Source organism: Neoarius graeffei, chromosome 3, assembly GCF_027579695.1.
Source record: "Neoarius graeffei isolate fNeoGra1 chromosome 3, fNeoGra1.pri, whole genome shotgun sequence".
NCBI lineage: Eukaryota > Metazoa > Chordata > Actinopteri > Siluriformes > Ariidae > Neoarius > Neoarius graeffei.
In genome coordinates, this window is record NC_083571.1 from 88,493,801 (window position 1) to 88,518,875 (window position 25,075).

General features: G+C 40.5%; 1 protein-coding gene across 1 annotated transcript in view; it reads right to left on the bottom strand.

The window, feature by feature from the left end:
* The window catches only part of tns3.2 (tensin 3, tandem duplicate 2), a 135,379-nt gene that overhangs the window by 54,303 nt on the left and 56,001 nt on the right, over positions 1-25,075 (bottom strand). The window contains exons 14-16 of the mRNA XM_060917613.1: positions 7,253-7,362; positions 6,995-7,127; positions 542-622 (exon numbers count right to left, since the gene is read on the bottom strand). Coding sequence (XP_060773596.1) covers positions 542-622; positions 6,995-7,127; positions 7,253-7,362 — 324 coding nt within the window. The remainder of the gene's footprint in view (positions 1-541; positions 623-6,994; positions 7,128-7,252; positions 7,363-25,075) is intronic.

The window sequence follows — 25,075 nt, forward strand, 5'->3', positions numbered from 1 at the left end:
AGCACAGGATGTCCATTTCCTGGCTCACAAGGCCACTTCCTGTAGCAGAAGGAGCTATTTTAGTAACTATACACGACTGCACAGATTTTAGTTCATTTTCGAGAGTTTGGGGAATACTTCTCTAAAATGCACCCACAAGCATTTTATTGATCTTGTTCTAGTTGTTCTTGTTATCTCACACTTGCATGTCAAGCAAGCATGTATATCTGCACACACACACACACACACTGACTCACTCACTCATAAACTGTGTGTTGTAGTGGGCTCTGTGCCAGTGACTCTGAATGATACTACAGGTCAACATAGTGCAGGGAGTCTCAAAGGAAGCCAGAGCAGCTGCATCAGTCACTGTACTGAATCAGTCTGTGCATAATTGCTCGTAAAAACACTCATTTAGGATTTTGGAACTAAAAAGTAAAACAAGAAGGGTACGGTTTTGAGGTTTTTCTAACAGAGTCGAGTTCGTTAAGTATCATGAGCATAGATACTACAGTGCTCTATTTGTTTCCTGTATAAGTGCAGACAGGTGAGTTGACTTTACCTTGCTGTGTCCTTGAGAGCAGGTGCTGTGGGCTGGGCTGAGAGCTGAGACTCACAGGGGGAAAGTCATACACACCCTTCACTGGTTAAACACAAGACAGAAACAAAATAAGCACTTACTAATTCACTCACAAGCTATAGTTGGTTCGAACAAGCAGCATATTTGCAAGCCATATTTCCATGCATTTTATATATATATATATATATATATATATATATATATATATTTTTTTTTTTTTTTTTTTTTTTTTTTTTATATAATATACTGTAATATGCGTCATTACATTTTACCTGGCTACAGTATTTGTCATGTGATATTATGACTAACCGTTTTTACAGCCTCTTTATTTATTTATTTTTAAAGTGACTTTATGGAGTAGATAGACTGCTTTAGAGACTATAAACAGAAAAACTTTCTGCAAGTTGTTAACAGCCTATAGAGTGATTGTCATAAATCAATGAATGCCAAGAAGAAGCTTAGGGTTATTGATAAAGGAATGTGAGGTTATCAAACCATTCAATCTGACTGTTATAGAGTATCTACTGATTCAAGTAACTAATGATAAACATATATCTAATAGGGGGTGGGGTAGTGGTTAGCACTGTCACCTCACGACAAGAAGGTCCTGGGTTCGAGCCCAGCGGCCAACGAGGGCCTTTCTGTGCGGAGTTTGTATGTTCTCCCCGTGTCCGTGTGGGTTTACTCCGGTTGCTCCGGTTTCCCCCACAGTCCAAAGACATGCAGGTTAGGCTAATTGGTGGCTCTAAATTGACCGTAGGTGTGAATGGTTGTATGTGTTTATGTGTCAGCCTTGCGATGACCTGGCGACTTGTCCAGGGAGTACCCTGCCTCTTGCCCATAGTTAGCTGGGATAGGCTCCAGCTTGCCTGCAACCCTGTAGGACAGGATAAGCAGCTACAGATGATGGATATATCTAATAACTGGAACATTGTGAAATGATTTTATTAGCATGGTGAAATATGAGATTTTGAATACAGGGTATGCATGGGATTGGTCATCACAGTCATTTTATCTTCTGCCAAATTTATGACAAAGATAAATAAATAAATACTGTTCCACTGTTGTCAATGTGGAGAAAAAAAAAGAATCATTGCCAGACATACTGCTAATATTGTAACAATGAACAATGTAGATACTGACTGTAGTTCAGATGGACTCATGCATGCAAGTTATGCACATAAATAGAAAAATAATTCATAACAGGAGCAGCTGATATAAACAGGCTAGCAGGGCTAAGCCACTTGTCATTCAAAGATAACATGACATCGATATCAAGTTTCATTATTGGCATCTACAGATTATTAGCTGTTAACACATGTCTTAAAGTGGTTTTGCACATTTGTAGAACCAAATGCAACAGAACAACCAATGGTCATAAAAATAAAAAAATAAAAAACACAGAAGGGTATGTAGAAGTGAGGCTGGGGCTCAGTTCTTTCTAGCTCAGAGGGTAGATCCATGAAGCCTATTGGTAACAGTCATGTGAGGTGTTTAGACAGTGATTATATGACCTGCAAGCTAAGAAGAGGAGAAATTTAATGAGCCCACTAAGCCTATGCCATGTTAAACACAAACATTAAAGCTAGACTGCCTTTCAGATTTTTCCAGTGTAGGTCATAAAAAGAATTTTCCCTGACACCCAAATATTTTTGTTTAGTGGAATGAAAACTACTGAATTCAAATCACAGACTTCCAATTTTTAAAAATTTTTTAATAGAACAATTAATGAATTTAGGGCCACGTGGCCCTAAATTCTCCGCTATTTTTTCCTGCTTCACCATGACCCAATTCAAGATACTACGTCATGCATCACGTGGTGGACTTTTCCCGTTCATGCAAGGCATTGTGGGATACAAATTTGAAACAGGAGAGAAAAATGGAGGACGTGAGTGTGCGAATGAAACATGAAAGACTGACTACAGTAACGGAAAGCGAGAAGACGTTATGCTGCGAAGGAAAGGAAACCCAGGACCAAACTAATAAATATTGGCGTGATCAGCTGTTCATTTAACGACAAGATGATGTAACTGTCAGTGCACAGTCAAGGAAAACCTGTGCATGCGCACACGGACTTCCTCTGTCTGCGAGCAATTTCATGCACATTATTTGCGAGTGAATACCCTCAAATTAAATAACTTCCCAGCCACAGAATGGCCTGATATTTTGTGAGATATTACAGAAATAAACATATACCATAATGACCAAATTTCAGAGGGAACTAAATTTCACCGATTTTATGAAATCGAAAGGCCATCTCGCTTTAAGCAGTCATTCATTCATTTTCTATAGGGGCCTTTCACATGGTATCATCGTAACTCCGGATTTGTTTATGCGGTCATATTGCCAGGCAAGCTTTGTCTTTGATAATGATTGGCACAGTAGTGGCACAAGTGTGTACGCAAGTAATTGTAAGCCCAATTCAGTAATCTACAAATAAACTTGTAGAAGTTACATCTACAGGGGTGTCCAAACTGATCCATAAAGGGCCGTGTGGCTGCAGGTTTTCATTCCAGCCATGCAGCAGCACACCTGACTTGGCTCATTCAATCAACTGAACTGTCTTCACACAGTCAAATACTTGCAGCCACGCCCACCCTTGATTAAAGGGTGGGTGTGTCAGTTGATTGAATAAGCCAAATCAGGTGTGCTGCTGCATGGCTGGAATGAAAACCTGCAGCCACACGGCCCTTTATGGATCAGTTTGGACACCCCTGATCTAAAACAACAATGCCTGGCTTAACTTTTCACCGCTTCCCAGCGAACCCAGAAAGACAAGAAAAATGGCGGGCTACAGTTAAACAGGAAAGTGGATGCCAACAAAACATTCCCGTGTGTGTGGAGAACATTTTATATCAGGTTAATATGAAAGCCCTGTGCACCTGTTATTTCTTCTAACACTTTTTATAGCTCAAGGTCATTCAGTTGTAAAAATCCCATAGACCTAGTTCTAGCCTCGGCGCGCTCGAGTTAACATTCAACAAGTCCATAAGTTGGCGTAACATGGACAGAACTTTGGTCTCGATAGTAAAGCTTTCAACAGGTTGCATGGTCTGCCACTACTCAGTACAGTCTACTGGTACATACACAAGCATGTCATACTTAGCAGCTCTACTGTACTACAAAAAACATGCCAAATGGCAATGTATGAGCGTTAAAATGTATATCTGAATGTGGGCTTTGGACGCGATATATTTTATTAGACCTAATACTTGGCGAGACTAGCAGACTGTTTATGTACTGATAATGTAGACTCGGCTAAACACTGTAAAATATGCTAGATCTCGGCCCTGGTTTGTTTATTACTATTAGAAGTCCACGTTTCAGCTAACCTTTGTCATAATAAGGTCTTTGTCTTTATCAGGAATTTCCCATAACATTCCGGCACGAAACCTGCCTCGAAATATTGGTAGGCATCTTTACTTCTGTAAGCCTTTAGCATTTCCAGCATATTTAGAAGTCCCAAATGCTAAATAGCTCAAGATATTGTAGTGTCCCAAATCCGGTAGCTGGTTTGCCGTACACTTTTCACATGGAATAAATACATCTGTGGGTAAATTATATATGGCTCTGTGATGCCTGCATGTTTCAGATTTTTGATGTAATGTGATCTAATTGTTTCAGAGAGCTTGTACTGACTGTAGTCGTCTCGATTTTTATTATTAACTGTCGCAGCTAGGTTTCTTTGTTTGCCTGACAATATGGCGAATGCTGCGTGATAAACAAACATCTGCGACATCAGTGAAAAGCCCCTATACCGTTTATCCCTTGTGGGTCATGGGTAAGCTGGAGCCAATCCCAGCTGACATTGGGCAAGAGGTGGCTAACACAAAGAGACAGACATCCATTCACACTCACATTCACACCTATGGGCAAGTTAGAGTAGCCAGATGACTTAATCTGCTTGTCTTTGGACTGTGGGAGGAAACCAGAGCACCTGGAGGAAACCCACACAGGCAGGGGGAGAACATGCAAACTCCACACAGACTCAAACCCAGAACCTTCTTGCTATGAGGTGGCAGTACTAACCACTGCACCACCATGTCACCCCAGATGAAGCATTAATGTTTTAAAATGGCTTATTACATATTGATCTGATACAAACAGCGTAGTAATGGAGGTTAGGTTGGTTAAAATAAATGTGGTGCAGAACGTGACATATGGTAGATGGAATTCAAGTGAAAGTTTGATATGTTGCTATGCATATGTACTTGTGCCAAAACATTGAGATTCAACATATAGAAGGTGCTAAAAATAAAGACCCTTGGGGTAGCAGATACTTACAAGTGCTGTGACAACCAACCCCACCCTATTCAGTACATTACAGGCATTTAGCAGACGTTCTTATCCAGATCAACATACAACACACCCAGAGCAGCCTGGAGAGCAGTTGGGGGTTAGGTGCCTTGCTCAAGGGCACTTCAGCCATTCCTGCTGGTCCAGGGAATCGAACCAGTGACCTTTTGGGCCCAAAACTGCTTCTCTAACTATTAAGCCATGGCTTCCCCATGGATTACATTTTTAATAAGATTTTTTTTAAGAACAGGATCTATAAAATGTAAATATGAAATGTGTAGATATTGTCTGAACTGGGTGATCCAAATAAAGCATTAAACAATTTTGACCAGCAATTTCCATCAAAACTACAAGACCTCAGTGGGCAGGGTTTCTAAAAATCTGACCTCATACTATATCTATAAACAATATATAGGTGACATGGTGGTGTAGTGGTTAGCACTGTCACCTCACAGCAAGAAGGTTCTGGGTTTGAGCCCAGTGGCTGATGGGGGCCTTTCTGTGTGGAATCTGCACATTCTCCCTGTGTCTGTGTGGGTTTCCTCTGGTTTCCCCCACAGTCCAAAGACATGTGGTTAGGTTAACATGGGGCAGCCATGGCCTGAAGGTTGGGCTGAAGTGCTCTCTCAGCTGGGCACTGTAGCATAGCTGCCAACTGCTCTGGGTATGTGTGTGTGCTCATCACATACTTGTGTGTGCATGTGTGTGTTCACTGCTTCAGAAGAGTTAAATGCAGAGGAGGAATTTCACTGTGCTTGAGTATATGTGTGACAAATAAAGGCTTCTTCTTCTTCAAAACAATATCAGAGCATGGTGTTAGGTTTACCCTTATCAAAAAGAAGTAAACTTCAAGTTCATTTTATTAAGTATACTTAAGTAAAGTTAAAGTATATTCCCTTAAGTATACTTTTGTGTACCAAGTATACTGATATCAATGTACTTACAGTATACTTGTAAGTAAACTAATCTAATACTTCTTGGGACTAAATTGGCCCACTTTTAGTTTATAAAAAGTATACTTTAAGTCTAAGAGAAGTAAACTTTGAGTATACAACTAGTATTTTTTATTTTGTACTGCAAGTATGCCACAAGTAAACTTATATAGTTTACTAGTTCTATACTTGTAGTCCATGCTTTAGTTTACAAAAGCATACTTCATATACTATGAGTTTACTTGTTTTATACTTCTAGTCCACTTTTTAGTTTACTAAAGTATACTTTGTAGTATACTGGAAATATGCTATTGGTTTACTCGTTATGCGCTTCTAGTCCACTTTTTAGTTTATAAAAGTATACTTTATAGCATATTGGAAATATACTATTAGTTACTGGTCAAATACATCTTGTCTGCTTTTTAGTTTTGAAGTATACTGCAATTACCCTTCTAGGTATACTATTAGTTTTCTAGCCCTAACCCTTACCTCATGCACACTACCAGTAGACAACTTAAGTGTTTTGTACCTTAAGTTACAATGAAGTTATAAAGGTAAGAATTCACAAAATAACAACAGATACTCAGGATTAAGAACATATTCATTTTCTTTAAAAATCAAAATTTACTACAAGGCAAGTACACTTAAACATAAGGAACAAATATTTTAATACTTCATTACACTTTTGTTAAGTATATCTTGATCAAAAGTTTAAGTGTAGGCTTAATATACTTAGATTTTTCTATATACTTTTCAGTATAAGCCAAATATACTTATATATAACTTTAAGTATATCTCTGATAAGTAAATAAAAAGTAAACCGAAAGCATACTCTCTTATTTTTAGTTTAAAAGAAGTATACTAGAAGCACACTTGAATAAACTTCTTTTTTGTAAGGGTAGACATGAATGAGTCAGTTAAGTGTTTGCATATCGAGCTTTTATGTTTGTAACCTTAATACTGGACAGTGCTAATGGCAGTAAATATAATTACTACAGTTAAAAGACACTCACTGACAAACTGAACATTACTTTTAAATACGTTTATTATTTCTGAATTAAGATGCTAAGATTAAATCCTCAATCACACAGTTAATAATGTACCTCATGTACTAATACAGTATATTAATCAGGATATCAGGTCTTAGTCATGATTATCAAATCTCTCAATTCTCCAACTGTAACATAAACAATCTGCTAGGACTTACCGTAAGGTGTAGGAGGTGTCACAGGAAATGCAGGTGTCAGTGAAGATTGGTTAAGATCCACCCATAACAGACTGTCAGTCTTGGAACTGAAATCCCCATAATCCACAGTGTCACTACCATGTAGACTTCCACACTGACACACACACACACACACACACACAAAGCCAGGCCAGATGTTTACTCTACACAGAGGTAGAATTAGTCATAATGCTCTCTCTCTGTGTGTGTGTGTGTGTGTGTGTGTGTGTACGTATGTACCTCGGATGATTTGTAGGCAGCAGGCTTTGATAATGGTTGTAAAAAATCTCCATCACTGCACCTGGATCCAGGCTCATTAGTGGCATTAGTAATCGGCTTATTCCTCCAGCCTGAGAAAGTCAAAGAAAAAAAATAGAGTTTAATAGCTTAGAATAGAATTGTTGAGTCACTGTGTAAGAAATAAAGTGTTACAGGGATTAAAGTGAAAACCTGTGACATTCATTATAATATGTTGGTAACGGTATTGGGCCCTCTTTAAAGGAGAACTGGAGTCATTTTTAAACTTGCTTTATTTCTTAATTAACCTGTTATTCAATTACGTTTTCGGTTTTATTAACTTTATATCATGACTCGTACTGGCATATTATATTACAGTTATCAGCCTTTTCGGTTTTTAGCCATGTTGAACGTAGTTCGTATGGTCCATGGCAGGTGTCGCTTATCGGCGCGATCTTCACGAGACTTGTGTGAGACTTCAAACGTGAAGTGTCAGCGCCGCCATTTTGAAAACTGTTTACACAGCAGCCAGATCGCCATATCATTCCAATTTAGATTCATTTCGAGATTTGCCAGCTTCATCAGTGATGGAGATTATTCCATACGACTTCGAACCAACGTGGAGTAGAGAAGAGTTGGAAAGATGACAGGATAAGGACTAGTCCATCGCGCTGGTATTTACAACCCCGATTCCAAAAAAGTTGGGACAAAGAATAAATTGTAAATAAAAACGGAATGCAATGATGTGGAAGTTTCAAAATTTCATATTGTATTCAGAATAGAACATAGATGACATATCAAATGTTTAAACTGAGAAAATATATAATTTAAAGAGAAAAATTAGGTGATTTTAAATTTCATGACAACAACACATCTCAAAAAAGTTGGGACAAGGCCATGTTTACCACTGTGAGACATCCCCTTTTCTCTTTACAACAATCTGTAAACGTCTGGGGACTGAGGAGACAAGTTGCTCAAGTTTAGGGATAGGAATGTTAACCCATTCTTGTCTAATGTAGGATTCTAGTTGCTCAACTGTCTTAGGTCTTTTTTGTCGTATCTTCCGTTTTATGACACGCCAAATGTTTTCTATGGGTGAAAGATCTGGACTTCAGGCTGGCCAGTTCAGTACCCGGACCCTTCTTCTACACAGCCATGATGCTGTAATTGATGCAGTATGTGGTTTGGCATTGTCATGTTGGAAAATGCAAGGTCTTCCCTGAAAGAGACGTCGTCTGGATGGGAGCATATGTTGCTCTAGAACCTGGATATACCTTTCAGCATTGATGGTGTCTTTCCAGATGTGTTAGCTGCCCATGCCACACACACTAATGCAACCCCATACCATCAGAGATGCAGGCTTCTGAACTGAGCGCTGATAACAACTTGGGTCGTCCTTCTCCTCTTTAGTCCGAATGATACGGCGTCCCTGATTTCCATAAAGAACTTCAAATTTTGATTAATATGACCACAGAACAGTTTTCCACTTTGCCACAGTCCATTTTAAATGAGCCTTGGCCCAGAGAAGACGTCTGCGCTTCTGGATCATGTTTAGATACGGCTTCTTCTTTGAACTATGGAGTTTTAGCTGGCAACAGCGGATGGCACGGTGAATTGTGTTCACAGATAATGTTCACTGGAAATATTCCTGAGCCCAGTTTGTGATTTCCAATACAGAAATATGCCTGTACGTGATGCAGTGCCGTCTAAGGGCCCAAAGATCACGAGCACCCAGTATGGTTTTCCAGCCCTGACCCTTACGCACAGAGATTCTTCCAGATTCTCTGAATCTTTTGATGATATTATACACTGTAGATGATGATATGTTCAAACTCTTTGCAATTTTACACTGTCGAACTCCTTTCTGATATTGCTCCACTATTTGTCGGCGCAGAATTAGGGGGATTGGTGATCCTCTTCCCATCTTTACTTCTGAGAGCCGCTGCCACTCCAAGATGCTCTTTTTATACCCAGTCATGTTAATGACCTATTGCCAATTGACCTAATGAGTTGCAATTTGGTCCTCCAGCTGTTCCTTTTTTGTACCTTTAACTTTTCCAGCCTCTTATTGCCCCTGGCCCAACTTTTTTGAGCTGTGTTGCTGTCATGAAATTTCAAATGAGCCAATATTTGGCATGAAATTTCAAAATGTCTCACTTTCGACATTTGATATGTTGTCTATGTTCTATTGTGAATACAATATCAGTTTTTGAGATTTGTAAATTATTGCATTCCGTTTTTATTTACAGTTTGTACTTTGTCCCAACTTTTTTGGAATCGGGGTTGTACGTCATTACTGTCGCACAATTAAAACGTGCCAGATCAGGCGGCTGGTGGGTTTTCAAAATAATAAATACATGCATGTATTTTTGTGATAAATACATTATACTGAGCGCATTTCCCACATAATCCTCACTAAGGTTTCAGACAGCACTACAAAATGGCGTCCCCACTATATAGTGCTCTATATAGTGAGTAGGGAGCAATTTCGGACACAGGAAAAACTTCCAGCTTGATTACATCAGCATTTGAAAGCGGGCGCGCGTGTCTTTTAGCAACGTTGGCAGATGTTGGTCACTTTGATTTCCGCTGTACGTTTTACTTCCGTCCTACGAAGTTTCGCACAGGTCTCAGCGAATCTCATTTATGGTCAATGCTTTGACATATGGACTGATATATTACATAGCGTATTTCAAACACTCATAACTTGCTATAGCAGTGACAAAGTAGCTGTCAGAAATGCATTCCTATATTTAATAAAATGAAATAAATAGAATTTTGATAATAAAAAATTTGCCTTCAGTTCCCCTTTAATCGTGCTTGTTTAGGGGTGGTGCCTGAACAAGGATATGATAATATCAATTTTACTGTATACAATATACTGTAGGAATGTACTATATTATACACTACCATTCAAAAGTTTGGGGTCACTTTGAAATTTCCTTATGTTTGAAAGAAAAGCACTGTTCTTTTCAATGAAGATCACTTTAAACTAATCAGAAATACACTCTATACATTGCTAATGTGGTAAATGACTATTCTAGCTGCAAATGTCTGGTTTTTGGTGCAATATCTCCATAGGTGTTCCAGCAACTATCACTCCAGTGTTCTAATGGTACAATGTGTTTGCTCATTGCCTCAGAAGGCTAATGGATGATTAGAAAACCCTTGTACAATCATGTTAGCACAGCTGAAAACAGTTGAGCTCTTTAGAGAAGCTATAAAACTGACCTTCCTTTGAGCAGATTGAGTTTCTGGAGCATCACATTTGTGAGGTCGATTAAATGCTCAAAATGGCCAGAAAAATGTCTTGACTATATTTTCTATTCATTTTACAACTTATGGTGGTAAATAAAAGTGTGACTTTTCATGGAAAACACAAAATTGTCTGGGTGACCCCAAACTTTTGAACGGTAATGTATTTATAATAGGTTTGACCTGTGACAATATAATTTTTGTGCCAAGTTTCAATATTATACCTGAAAGGTTCTGTGTTTTCTGCTTTTTAAAGGGGCCAGCTCACCCTTCCCAGAAACCAATTCATTGTTTCTGTTTACATACAGGCCACTCTGTGTGTGCTGCAGCAAAACCTCCACAAGCTCACTATTAGTGATGGCGTCAAAATCTATCTCGAGTTTTTTCTTCATCCCCGTGTCATATGTGGAAGTTTTGAACAAAGCATGCCTGATGTTTATTTTCCTTCATGGCCGCTCACGTGATGGCCGAGACCAGTTCTGGTCCATTACAATGGAATAACCATAGAAATACGGAATAGATTGGATGAAAGAATTTAAAATATAACTACTTTGACAAAGTATCTTCAATTTCATCTTACAACTTATGATCTATGGCCTAGGATGTCGCTGCATTGTTGGATAATGTTTGCACATTGCTGCTGAATATCAATGCAGGGCTCGAAATTCGTGGTGGTCCGGTCGCCCGAGGCGACTTAATTTGTCATTTTGCAGGTAATTCCTATCACTAGCCAGCCCGGCTGGCTAGTTGAAAATAAACAATATATATGAAGCGAAGATTCAGACACACCGCCAACTAAAGCCGCCACATATTAAGCGCGTGCCGTGTCTTTTCGCGTGCCGGTTATTTCACTACTGCGCATGCATATAACGCATCTCATTGAATATCGCAGTAATCACATGTAGTATTGGACCAGGTGGGTGGAGCACAGAAGCACGGCAGGCCAGAACTGAGTTCTCAATGAACTATTTATTGCTAGCTTTTCAGCCTTTTATCACTTCCCAGCCACGCGTGCGCACACACACGTGTTCTGGTTGGGAAGAGAGAGCTCCCTTTCTCTGCTCTCCTCTCCTTTTAAAGGGCACGGTCACTGGGGAAGACACACAAACACAGGTTAATCCCCATCAAGTGCAATGATTCCACCACTTGCCTTCCCTGACTCCGGCCTTCATTCACAGACTGACGCTTGGCCACACCCCCGCTGCCACATCACGTTATCAAATTCAATAGATGTGGCCACATTATCGCCCATTTAAACACGTGTTTTTGTTGTTGTTTACATCTACATCTGCCAAAGCTACGTTGCGATGTGGAATTTTCTGAAAGGTGTACAGAAACCGCCAGAGACGGGGACAAAGCAACCTCGGTCTGAAGAGGAGAAAAAGGCCGCCGATAAAGCATACGAGAAGGAGAAACGACAAAGGACTTATAAGCAAACGTGAGAGCAGGGTAGGTCTTGGCTGCGATACGATTTTTATGGAATAATTAATTTTTTTCAAGTTGATTCCTAGTCAATATGAAGCTCCTAATGCTTTCTCTCTCATAAATGGTTAAATACAGAAAGCATGTTGGACATATTTTGGGTGCTATAGTCATGATAGTAAGTATATTTGCTTTCAATACTCATACACCAAGTTGCCAAGTTTTCCAATATATTATTATTTGTTGATATTATATTATGGTGCTCTGTGTTGTTCTCATTTATGTATTTAACAACAGTATCAAAATACTCGGGTCTTGAAATAAATGCACATTAGTCATGAACAAGTAACTACTCTAGCCCTGTGATGACCTGGCGACTTGTCCAGGGTGTACCCCGCCTTTCGCCCGTAGTCAGCTGGGATAGGCTCCAGCTTGCCTGCGACCCTGTAGAACAGGATAAAGTGGCTAGAGATAATGAGATGAGATGAGATGAGAAGTAACTACTCTCTTTTGTGTTATTTTTGACAGAAGTAAAATTCATACATGAACAAATTTTGGCTAGTTGATTTTCTGTTTGGCTAGTTACTTTGGAAGGTAACTAGTCTGGCTGGCTGGTGAAAAAATATATGAATTTCTAGGCCTGCAATGCCATCAAAAATGGTGATTTACTATTTAACGCATCAGCTGCTGGGAAGTGTGAGCTGGATCCTTGAAGAAGAAGAAGAAGAAGAAGAACCCTTTATTTGTCACACATACACTCAAGCACAGACTTAAGCACACAGTGAAATTTAACCACTGCATTTAACCTTTCTAACTCATCTGAGGCAGTGAACACACCCATGCACACACAGTGAGCAATGAGCACACACACATACCCACAGCAGTGGGCAGCTTTGCTACAGTGCCCAGGGAGCAGTTGTGGGTTAGGTACCTTGCTCAAGGGCACTTCAGCCCAACCTCAGGCCTTGGCTGCCTCCATGTTAACCTAACCACATGTTTTTGGATTGTGGGGGAAACCAGAGCACCCAGAGGAAACCCACGCAGACACGGGGAGAATGTGCAAACTCCACACAGAAAGGCCCTCGTTGGCCACTGGGCTCAAACCCAGAACCTTCTTGCTGTGAGGTGACAGTGCTAACCACTACACCACTGTGCCGCCTGAAGCTGGTTAAGATAATGCCAATAGTGTGCAAAGTGTCAAGGTAAAGGGCGGCTACTTTTGTAGGGGGCTGCCATGCCATAGCCATCATATCCACAATTTCCTGCTTCATTTTATGGCCCATCTTCTCCCTTTTCACTGTTACAGCATTGAACACACCAATCCCTGTACTCGATGCCATGTTCTATCTCGGCCCATTCTTCTCACATTCACTGTAATGGTATTAGATACAGAGATGATACCGGATACCAAAAACAGTGACGACATGACTGTGCTTTAAAACCGCCGGTGGAATTTAAATTCTTTCTCTCTGGTGGTGGATCCCCATGCGTGAAAGAGACGTTGTTGCATCTGTGCTGAAGAAGAATAAAGAACAAGCTACTGATACCCGGCCTTTAGCCAAAGTTCAATGTATTTGATCTTCACATAGTTATAATAATAAATGAACCGGTTAGTTACTGCAGCCCACGCAGTATTTTAAAAGAGAAAAGGCAACCGGATCCCTTTTCTCTTTTGCAACGTCAACGAACTACAAGCAAGATTCCTTCCAGATCATCGGATGACCGACAGGACACCGAAGATCTTCAGCTGACAAGCTGTAAAAGCAAAAGGAACAGAACTGTTTTCTCCCTGGACCTGCATTCCGCGCTGTCTTCGGATAACAGACGACACACCTTCGGTTGCCAAGCAAGAGCGATCTCAAGTGAGGCTGGCATCTGGGCAATTGTTAGTCTTAGCTGTGGCTAGTTAATGCAAAGAGTGTTGTTTATTTGAATTCATTCATGGTTTAAATGTACGCATTTTGATTCACATGAAAGTCGGTCTTAGAACACGTGTTGTTTGATTTGCTTTGTTTACTATTCGTATTAGTTAGATCGTGCATGCGTTTTCTCTCTCTCTCTTTTTAACTCCCTCTGTCGCACTACACCCCTCAACATTGGGATTTCAGGAGTAGCTAAGGGTTGGGTAGAAGTTTGGGTTTAAGGCCTAGTTGAGACTAGCTCTTAAGTTACAGATCCTTTGATACTCTCCCTCATGCGCTCTCCTTGTTGCCCATCCCCCCTTTAGGTGGTGCCTAGCACAAAGGCTCACGCACTACATTCACATACCACACCTATCTCTTGCCCACGATCGCGCACAGCCTCATTCCCTTACTCCCCTCCTCCTTGTCGTGCGCCTGCACACACTCTCTCCCTAGCTCCTCCTCATCTCGTTAGTGTGCAGCTGCGCACATGCACGCACATGCCTACACTCACACACACACTCACACAGAGACACATAAACACGTGATTTCCCTCTCACATTTTAACATTCACTCGCCCTACACTCATTTGTTCCCTACACTGTAACACTTGCGTATAGCCCATTACTTCTGATCACCATTAGTGCCTTGGTTATCATCATATTCACTGCTGATTTCTTACTCTGTTTACTGCTGGTTATCACCCTGTTTACTGCTGGTTATCATCCTGTTTACTGATGGTTATTATTCTACTTACTACTGACTATTGCTTTATACACTACTGATTATTACTTGTATACATGGTATCACCATTTATATTGAATTATTCCTTGGCTTCTATTGTTGCTATATCTGATCAGTATTAGTTTGCTAATTCGTGTCAGCTATTTCAATAAATGGTACCTTTGGAATAAACTGTGTCCTGTCTATTGCTACAACATTCACTGAGTGCCAACCTCTGCCAACAAGTATTCTAATTGTCTTCGCCCATTTGGTTGTTATATGAATGTTCTAGATCTAGAGTAAATGTATTACATTAGAGCTACAATACTCACTAAAACTATAGCAGCATCGCCATTAAGTTATTCCATTGATTTTAACAGTTTAGCTATAAACTATTAGACACTTGAATTAATGATTAATGAATTTATGAGACTGATCCCTTTTTACATGAGACTGATTTGATAAGCCTATTGCACCTACACTTTGAAGAATCTAAAATATGAAACGTTTTATTTCTTCAGTATTTCTTCTTTTGTCTTCAGTATTGTTCTACAATGCTGAAAATAGTAAAAATACAGAAAAACCTATGAATAAGTAGGTGTGTCCAAATTTTTGATTGGTACTGTACTTCAAATTGGGTCATAATTTGTTATTAATATACTTCCTGTATTTACTTTTCTTGCATTTTCAGTTTTCCTTGGCTGTCCACAGAATCCAATGCCATTTAACTTGTTAACATACAGTCCACTGGACTCCATATCATAAATATTAAACACATTTCATAACCACTGACTCTGACTGGCCTGAATCTTTATCAAGAAGGAAGTAACCCCTCATGTTAGATGACCCTGGGTTTGGTCCTTTTTGTTTTGGGCTACACCCATTGCTGATCTCAGTGCAGCAAATGTTTGCAAGTGTGCTAACACTCCATTAAAGACAATTTGAATTGCTTGAGGGTGGCATAGAGGTGTAGTTGTTAGCACTGTTGCATCCCAGTAAGCAGATTCTGGGCTTGAACCTGCTGATCGACTGGAGCCTTTCTGTGTGAAGTTTGTATGTTCTCTTTGTGCCTGTGAGGGTTTCCCTTGGGTGTTCCAGTTTCCTCCCTGAGTCCAAAGACATGCAGATTAGGTTAACTAGCTACTCTAAATTGCCCATTGGTGTGAATGTGTGTGAATAGCTGTCTGGCAACCTGTCCAGGGCGTACCCTGCCTCTCACCCAATGTCAGATGGGATTGGCTCCAGCTCACCGGCATCCCATAGTGGATAAGTGGTATAGACAATGAGTGAATTGCTTGAAATGGTAGCTGTGAATCTTCTATAAATGATGTGACACCTTAAGCTGAACATGGCTTCTGACAACATCTAACAGCAAAAAATACAATGGACTATAATCACAGTATTATTAATAAAAAGTCTCTAACAGTTGAACATAGATTTTTTTTTTTTGGGGGGGGGGTTAGATCCTTCACTGAAATGTGACATACAGTATGTCATACCTTTGTAAAACAAAGAGCTGGGGAAAAGTAAGTCTTCAAATGCATTCCTAAGCTCTTATGCAATACATCTTCAAACAGAGACACACATAACAGGACGTACTCCAGAGTTACTGTATAAACATCCATTCTATTTCTTTCTACTGTGGAGTCAATGCAAGTTTTCACTCAAAAACTTGTTCAGTAATGAGCAAGAGCACAAACTGAGTCCAGGAGTAAGGAGTTACAGTACCGACCGGCACTCAGATTACCTGAATGATCAGGTTACTATACATAAAATATTCTGAATAAAACATTCTGGATATTTTCAAATAAGTTCCTAAACAAATCGAGTGTGTTTGTAGATAAAACTTATGGATTTATAGATAATATGGCTCTGGGAGTATAACAACTGCCACTAGTGGAGTAAAGGAGGGAATTCAAGAAGTACATGCTCATAAATCAGATAAAATGATCGAGCTCAAAGTGCACAGGACAAAGACGCACCCCTGGAATGCAGATTTGTCTTTCATGCCAAGTTTTTTGGGGAAAAAAAAACCCCAACAACATAAAACAAACAAAAACATATCATCACATATCAGTACATGCAGCCCTGAAAACATAATTTTCCTGATTACAATAACTGAATGCATGTTTACATGGGATTTAATCTCACCCCTATTTGAAAAGCTGCAAGCACATACTGGGTTATCATATATCATATCATCGAAAGTTTTCATCCCAAATTCCAAGGACTTAGCGGCATCAACATCATGGGATATTGAATAAAAAGGGACAGGTTTTGATTCTCCTAAGCATGTTTATGACAAGAGTGGATTTTAATGCCATTGTGTCAGGTTTAAAGAAAGAACTGGATGAAAGTCATAATTTAATAGTACAGCTGATGTACCCTGAGATGTTAAACACACCCAATTGCAATTATTACACACACACACACACACACACAGTACGGATTGCCTGCGGTGATACATTCAAGTGTGAAGGAGTTTATTTTCCTTAGCTGTACCTGTTCAGGGTTCCACATAGAGGTCCATTGTACAAGTGTGTGCGTGCGTAAATCCACTCAAGCCAACATAAGCTTTCCGAGTTATGAAAACACATAGTGAGTCAACAGTCTAAGTCAATTTTTCTTACACACTGGGCAAATTCAAATATCTTCGAGGACTTTCTAAAGACCCACAGTCTATATTCACTGTTTCTGTTGTTCCAAAGTAAACCAGAGGTTCTCATTAAAATGTGTTTAAGTTTAAAATGTCCTGAAGACAGCAGGTCCAGTCTGAAATATAGGATTTTAAAAAATCATATTGCATATAAACAGCCAGCAATCAATAATTCTGTTACATACTATTGTTATTAATAATTTCTGACATTATTGATAAGTAGATAATTGAGTTTTGATTTAAAATTAGGTTTAGCTTTAGTTTTGTTTTAGTTTTGTCTTGAGTCTTTAGTTTTCTTTTCTTTTCTTTGTTTCTGGTCCTTTATGACCTGCAACGCCTACTTAGATCAAAAGGTGCAGGCTACAGTGGTGCTTGAAAGTTTGAGAACCCTTTAGAATTTTCTATATTTCTGCATAAATATGACCTAAAACATCATCAGATTTTCACACAAGCCCTAAAAGTAGATAAAGAGAACCCAGTTAAACAAATAAGACAAAAATATCATACTTGGTCATTTATTTATTGAGGAAAATGATCCAATATTACATATCTGTGAGTGGCAAAAGTATACTGCAACTAAACGTTTCCGGTAACTGTTGATCAGTCCTGCACACCGGCTTGGAGGAATTTTAGCCCATTCCTCCGTACAGAACAGCTTCAACTCTGGAATGTTGGTGGGTTTCCTCACATGAACTGCTCGCTTCAGGTTCTTCCACAACATTTCGATTGGATTAAGGTCAGGACTTTGACTTGGCCATTCCAAAACATTAACTTTATTCTTCTTTAACCATTCTTTGGTAGAACGACTTGTGTGCTTAGGGTCGTTGTCTTTCTGCATGACCCACCTTCTCTTGAGATTCAGTTCATGGACAGAAGTCCTGACATTTTCCTTTAGAATTTGCTGGTATAATTCAGAATTCATTATTCCATCAATGATGGCAAGCCATCCTGGCCCAGATGCAGCAAAACAGGCCCAAACCATGATACTACCACCACCATGTTTCACAGATGGAATAAGGTTCTTATGCTGGAATGCAGTGTTTTCCTTTCTCCAAACATAACGTTTCTCATTTAAACCAAAAAGTTCTATTTTGGGCTCATCTCTTCACAAAACATTTTTCCAGTAGTCTTCTGGCTTGTCCACGTGATCTTCAGCAAACTGCAGATGAGCAGCAATGTTCTTTTTGGAGAGCAGTGGCTTTCTCCTTGCAACCCTGCCATGCACACCATTGTTGTTCAGTGTTCTCTTGATGGTGGACTCATGAACATTAACATTAGCCAATGTAAGAGAAGCCTTCAGTTGCTTAGGCCCTGTCCACACAGCAACGGATTCAGGTGAATCTGATAAAATTGTTTATCGTTTCAGCCTGGCGTCCACACGGCACCGGTGTTTTGGGTGCCCCAAAACGAAATCTTTTGAGAACGGGTTCCAGAGTGGAAAGATCTGGCAACGGCGCCGTTGCGAAGTCGTCTGGATGAGTAGAACGGATTTGTTTACGATGACGTCACAACCACATGTGCTTCACGCCAGGTAGAAGTGTAACAAACTCGATGCGAGTTGTCAACAAATCCTATAACTTGGTTCATGAAACGCGCTTACAAAATATTTTTCACTGTGAATATTTATTGTGTAATGGTGCAAAGTGAGAGAGAGAGAGAGAGAGAGAGAGAGAGAATAGCCCTTAGGGCAGAGTCAATCCCGCCAGCAAAAATAGGGGGAAAAAAAGGAGCGATCTCACCTCTTCAGATGTTGGTTTAAGTCCTACAATACATTCCTCAAAAAGGGCGTAGAAGAACAAATTAATCCATCAACGTGTAACATTCAATTTATTCCGGACCATTAAAGACGCCGCCTTCCGCGTAGAATCATACGTCATCCTTGCCGCCATATTGGATGGGGCAAAGCGGAGAATAAAGATGCCTCATTCATGTGCTGCGTTTAACTGTACCAACAGGTTTGCCGTCCAAACGAGATCACATGGGATTACCTTTCACAGGTGAGACTGGAAAAATACTTTTCATTGTATTTGGTCATTATAACGTAATTTTACGAACAGATTTTTCTGACTTTGTGGCTAATATGAAGTCTCACGCATAATAGTTTATGCGCATGCGTCCTTACTTCTTCTATTATTCTGGTGTCTCCGAAGGGACCGTCTTACAGCGCATCTAGAGGTGTGGCATGTGTATTGCATCGTTTTCAGCAAGCGTTGCGTTGCCATATGTACCTGATATTTTACTGATCCGTTGCCCATGTGGACGCGATATATTTTTTTTTTAATCTCGTTGCCGTTGTCGTGTGGATGTAGCCTTAGAAGTTACCCTGGGGTCCTTTGTGACCTTGCCGACTATTACACGCCTTGCTCTTGGAGTGATCTTTGTTGGTCGCCCACTCCTAGGGAAAGTAACAATGGTCTTGAATTTCCTCCGTTTGTACACAATCTGTCTGACTGTGGATTGGTGGAGTCCAAACTCTTTAGAGATGGTTTTGTAACCTTTTCCAGCCTGATGAGCATCAACAACGCTTTTTCTTAGGTCTTCAGAAATCTCCTTTGTTCATGCCATGATACACTTCCACAACCATGTGTTGTGAAGATCAGACTTTGATAGATCCCCGTTCTTTAAATAAAAACAGGGTGCCCACTCACACCTGATTGTCATCCCATTGATTGAAAACACCTGACTCTAATTTCACCTTCAAATTAACTGCTAATCCTAGAGGTTCACATACTTTTGCCATTCACAGATATGTAATATTGGATCATTTTCCTTGATAAATAAATGACCAAATATAATATTTTTGTCTCATTTGTTTAACTGGGTTCTCTTTATCTACTTTTAAGACTTGTGTGAAAATCTGATGATGTTTTAGGTCATATTTATGCAGAAATATAGAATATTCTAAAGGGTTCACAAACTTTCAAGCACCACTGTATCTGTTGGTACCTCATATAGTGAAGGCTACATCAGGGGGCAGAGCCTTTTCTTATAAAGCCCCACAGTTATGGAACAGCCTTCCAAGTAGTGTTCGGGACTCAGACACAGTCTCAGTATTTAAGCCTCGACTGAAAACTTATCTTTTTAGTCAAGCTTTTTGTTAATAGTTTAATAGTTTTTTATTCAGAGTAGATCTAGAGGGTCCTCAAGCATAGAGTTTTCTGGTAAACTGGGATGTATGGATGCTGTCATCCCCCCCCACACACACACACAGGTTTGTTGATGGTGAAGTGGCTGGCTGTTTTATGTCCCAGGGCTCCCTTATGTCTGTTACCTTCTGGCTCTCCCCTTTTAGTTATGCTGTCATAGTTAGTCTTGCTGGAGTCCCTGCTTACGCTCAGTGCAAAATGTATCCTGTTCTTACTCATTAGGTGACATTGGGCATACCTAACAACCTGTGTTTTCTCTCCCTCCGTCTCTTCCCTCTGTCTGTCCCTCTCTGAGTTACATATCAATCCTGAGACACCAGTAAGATGCTGACCTCTTCTGATCCTCATGCCATGTACACACGTAGCCGGGTATTTTTAAAACCGAACATTTTCCCCCCCTCAGTTTATAAAAATGTTTTATCCACACCACCTCGTCTTCGAAAAAAATCCCTTCCACACATAACCGAACATCTGCGTTTTCAATCACATTCATAAGCATTCCAAACCTGTAGATGGCATTATTTCCCCAAATCCTACCCCCTAATCACATCGCCTGTGCTCTTGGAGCAGTAGTTGGGCTTCTAAAATTAAAGATGTAAATAGCACCTGCACAATAATTAACGCTTTCAAGGCACTACTCCGATCCATTACTCTTTAGCTAGCCGCATACTACGCCGATTTTCAACGTACCGAGCCAACTGAAGTCGCGAGTCAGGCGTAAAGACTAGTTTTCGATGGTACCGACTCATCTCACAGCCGATTCTAAAAACTAATCAGGAGCCAGACTGAACGGCGAGAGTCGCTAGCAATAGCCAATCATATCTTTCGCATATAACACGTGACATCATTAAACACAATTTCTAGCGCGAGAAATACGTGTTGGTAGCACCTAATGCAGGTATATACTGTAATTCCATAGACTGAAGCTTTATCCATAGACACAGTGGGCTGGAAAGCCACTCTGCTCAAGTTGTGTGGCTGAATTCCAAATCGCTTTAACTCCCCTATATAAGTGCACTATTTAAGGTTGGAAATAATAGCTCATGCAGCCTAGATAGTGCGCTACATATTCCATGTTGTGTCATTTGTAATTCAGCCTGTAGCATCTTCAAGTGTTGGATTTAACAGTAATTATATCCAATAGCCAATCACAAAGCTATTAAGTTGTCACGTGTCGCTTCAATCGCGACTGCACTCGTCAACAGTCGGGGGATATGTGCGTGCCCTGTCGGGAGTCGGCTCCGAAATGGGTCGGTTCGGTACCGCGTGGATCGCCGTAGTGTGCGGCTAGCTTAAGTCCATGCTTAATCTGGCTTCTGCAGTAAACAAAGGTCGCACATTTGACGTCAGGGCAGATTTGTCGTCATTTTTTTTGGCGCAGATTGTGACGTTCTAAAACGCAAAACTCCGGTTATCTCTGTCTACACGAAAAGGCATACACGGAGTTTTCAAAAATCTTCACTTTGCCCGGAGTTTTTTTTAAATATTCGTTTTTGATGTGTTTTCATGTGGATGACAGGCCAAAACATAGAAAAATATCTTCGATTTAGCAGATACCCGGCTACATGTGGACGGGGTCTCAGACTCGCCTGATCCATTCTGATGCCCTACGTCTGGCTGGAGTCTCATCACTTCACTCCTGTGGAGGACGGCCCCATATGGACAGTTGAAAGTCGCACTTGGAAGACGCTCTGGACACTTACAGTAATGCTTTTATGTCTGAGGACTACAGTTAACTTCCTAATTTTAGGACTGCAGTTGTCATGAACAGTTTTGCACTCAAGTTTCCATCAATGAACAGTTTATAACTTCAACAAAACAGACTTCATATTAAAACTATAATGAATTTCCTAGTTTCACAGTTATACTTTGTGAAGATAGGACACAGTTATAGAGGTGAGTTATTTATAATCATGTTATCTGTTATTACCCAAATGAGGATGGGTTCCCTTTTGAGTCTGGTTTCTCTCAAGGTTTCTTCCGGGGGCGTCGTGGCTCAGGTGGTTAAGGCGTCATACCATGAATGCGGGCGACCCGGGTTCGATTCCGGCCCGAGGTCATTTCCCGATCCCTTCCCGTCTCTCTCTCCTGCTCATTTCCTGTCTCTACACTGTCCTATCCAATAAAGGTGCAAAAAGCCCAAAAAAATATCTTTAAAAAAAAAAAAAGGTTTCTTCCTCATGTCGTCTGAGGGAGTTTTTCCTTGCCGCCGTCGCCACAGGCTTGCTCATTGGGGATAAATTAGGGAAAAAATTAGCTCATGTTTAAAGTCTTTAATTTTCTGTAAAGCTGCTTTGCAACAATGTCTATTGTTAAAAGCGCTATACAAATAAACTTGACTTTATTTGTTTTTAAGCAACTTTAGCTTTCCTGACAAATTTAAACCTGAATTTGGGGTTGCTTTCCATTATTCCTTTTATTTAGGTTTAGTTTGATTCAAATTCAGCATAGTAGTTTATTTCTTGTCACACACGAAAAAAAAAATGTTTTTGCAGTTAATTTCAGTTCTTGTTGACCCTGGGTTAAATTGGTTCATTGGCCTCAGCCCTTTTGCTCGGCCTTCACATTCACATGGCAGTGTTTCCCACAGATAGACTTTACTTGGGCAAGCCGCCCAGGCATATTAACAGCCGCCAAAATACGAGTATATCTGGTGACCCATTTTAGCAAATAAGTATGAAGAATGAGAATTTTTTTGTGAGTGATAGATAAATGATGTACTATGTTGCTAAAAGGAACTGTGTTGTGCTATAATGATTGGCTAAATAGCCAATGTAATGTAATGTAAATAGCCAACCACATGAATGTCGAGCTTTATCAGTAGAGACTTTCTAATTAGGTGGCAGGGTGGTGTCATAGTGTAGTGATTAGCAGTTGACTGGGGCCATTCTGTGGGGCCTACAGTCCAAAGACATGCAGATTAGGTCAATTGGCTACTCTAAATTGCCCCTAGGTGTGAATGTGAGTGTGAATGGCTGTGAGTGAAACTGTCTCTGTGTTAGACCCATGACAGTCCATGGTGTATCCTGCCCCTCACTCAAAGTCAGCTGAGATTGGCTCCAGCTCACCTGTGATCCGCAATGGATAAGTGATATAGAAAATTGCTTGAAATTGTAGATGTGACTCGTGTGTAACCCGCCTCCTGCCCAAAGTTAGCTGGAATTGGCTCCAGTTTCCCTGGCAACCCTGACAGATAAGTGGTACGGATAATGGATGGATGACTTTATAATCTCAGAGAATATCAGAATTTTTTTAATGTAAATGCATGAATATGGAAATTCTGAATTTTTATCTCTATACTACACTGATATACTCCTTCCCTCAGTCCTATAATGCACAACAAACCCAGTATTTTTTTAAAAAAGTTTTATTCCTGACATTTATTACTTTTTAATTTTGGAATTTCTGAGGTTTATTTTTCCAAATTTATGAATTCTGTCAGCTGGGCGAGGCATACTGTCACTGAGGTGAAGTATACTGAGGTGCAGGTTGATGGAAGTGGAGACGGATGTATGTGCAGAAGAGAGCCTTTATCACAAAAGAAATTGGAAAAGCAACAAACAGGCATACAATCCAAAACGTAGGCAACAATGGTAATGAGGAACAGGCAAAGGGTTGGGTGAGACACAAACAGGCCAAACATCCATCCATCCATTATCCATAGCCACGTATCCTGTGCAGGGTCACAGGCAAGCTGGAGCCTATCCCAGCTGATTATGGGCGAGAGGCGGAGTACACCTTGGACAAGTCGCCAAATTATCACGGGGCTAACACATAGAGACAAACAGCCGTTCACACCTATGGTCAATTTAGAGCCACCAATTAACCTAACCTGCATGTCTTTGAACTGTAGGGGAAACTGGAGCACCTGGAGGAAACCCACACAGACACGGGGAGAACATGCAAACTCCACAGAGAAAGGCCCCTGGGCTCGAACCCAGAACCTTCTTGTTGTGAGGCGACAGTGCTAACCACTACACCACCATGCCGCCCTACAGGCTAGACAATATCGGAGTCAAAAATACAGGACGGCAATCAGGAATCCAGGAGAATAACACAACAACAAGGCTCGGTAATGTGTGACTCACAATGCAGTACTTTGCCAAATTAATGAGTCCTCAGAGTCCTTATATGAGCACGCTGATTGCGCCTTAATCCAAGGCAGGTGTTAGTAATTAGAATCGCGCGCTGTTCCAAGCACGCTTGAGAGTCAGTTTATTGCACGCGCTGTTCAGAGTACGTGTGAGAGAAAGTCTGTTGCACGTGTCAACGTGTGCACATCTGACAACTTCTATCTCAGAAATATTCCACTTTTTTCTGGGAATATTACGCCCTTCTTCAGCCCAGTTTGTTTATCTGTCTGTTTGTTTCACCTACAGTGGCCCTAATGTGTGTTGTACATTCAGCTTTGTAATAGCACTTTTTTCTGTCCTGTTTAACTGATTATGAAAAGGACATTAATGGTCCGTATACATTTGGTCATTCTATTTTCGTGTCAGGAACAGAAATTAATAAGACATATGTGGCAGCGGGGGCGTGGCCAAGCTTCGGTCTGTGAATGGAGGGCGGAGTCAGGGAAGGTAAGTGGTGGAATCACTGCACCTGATGGGAATTAACCTGTGTTTGTGTGCCTCCCCCAGTGACCACGCCTAAAAGGAAAGAGAGAGAGCAGAGAAAGGGGGCTCTCTCCCCAACCAGAAGACTTGTGTGTGTGCATGTGTGG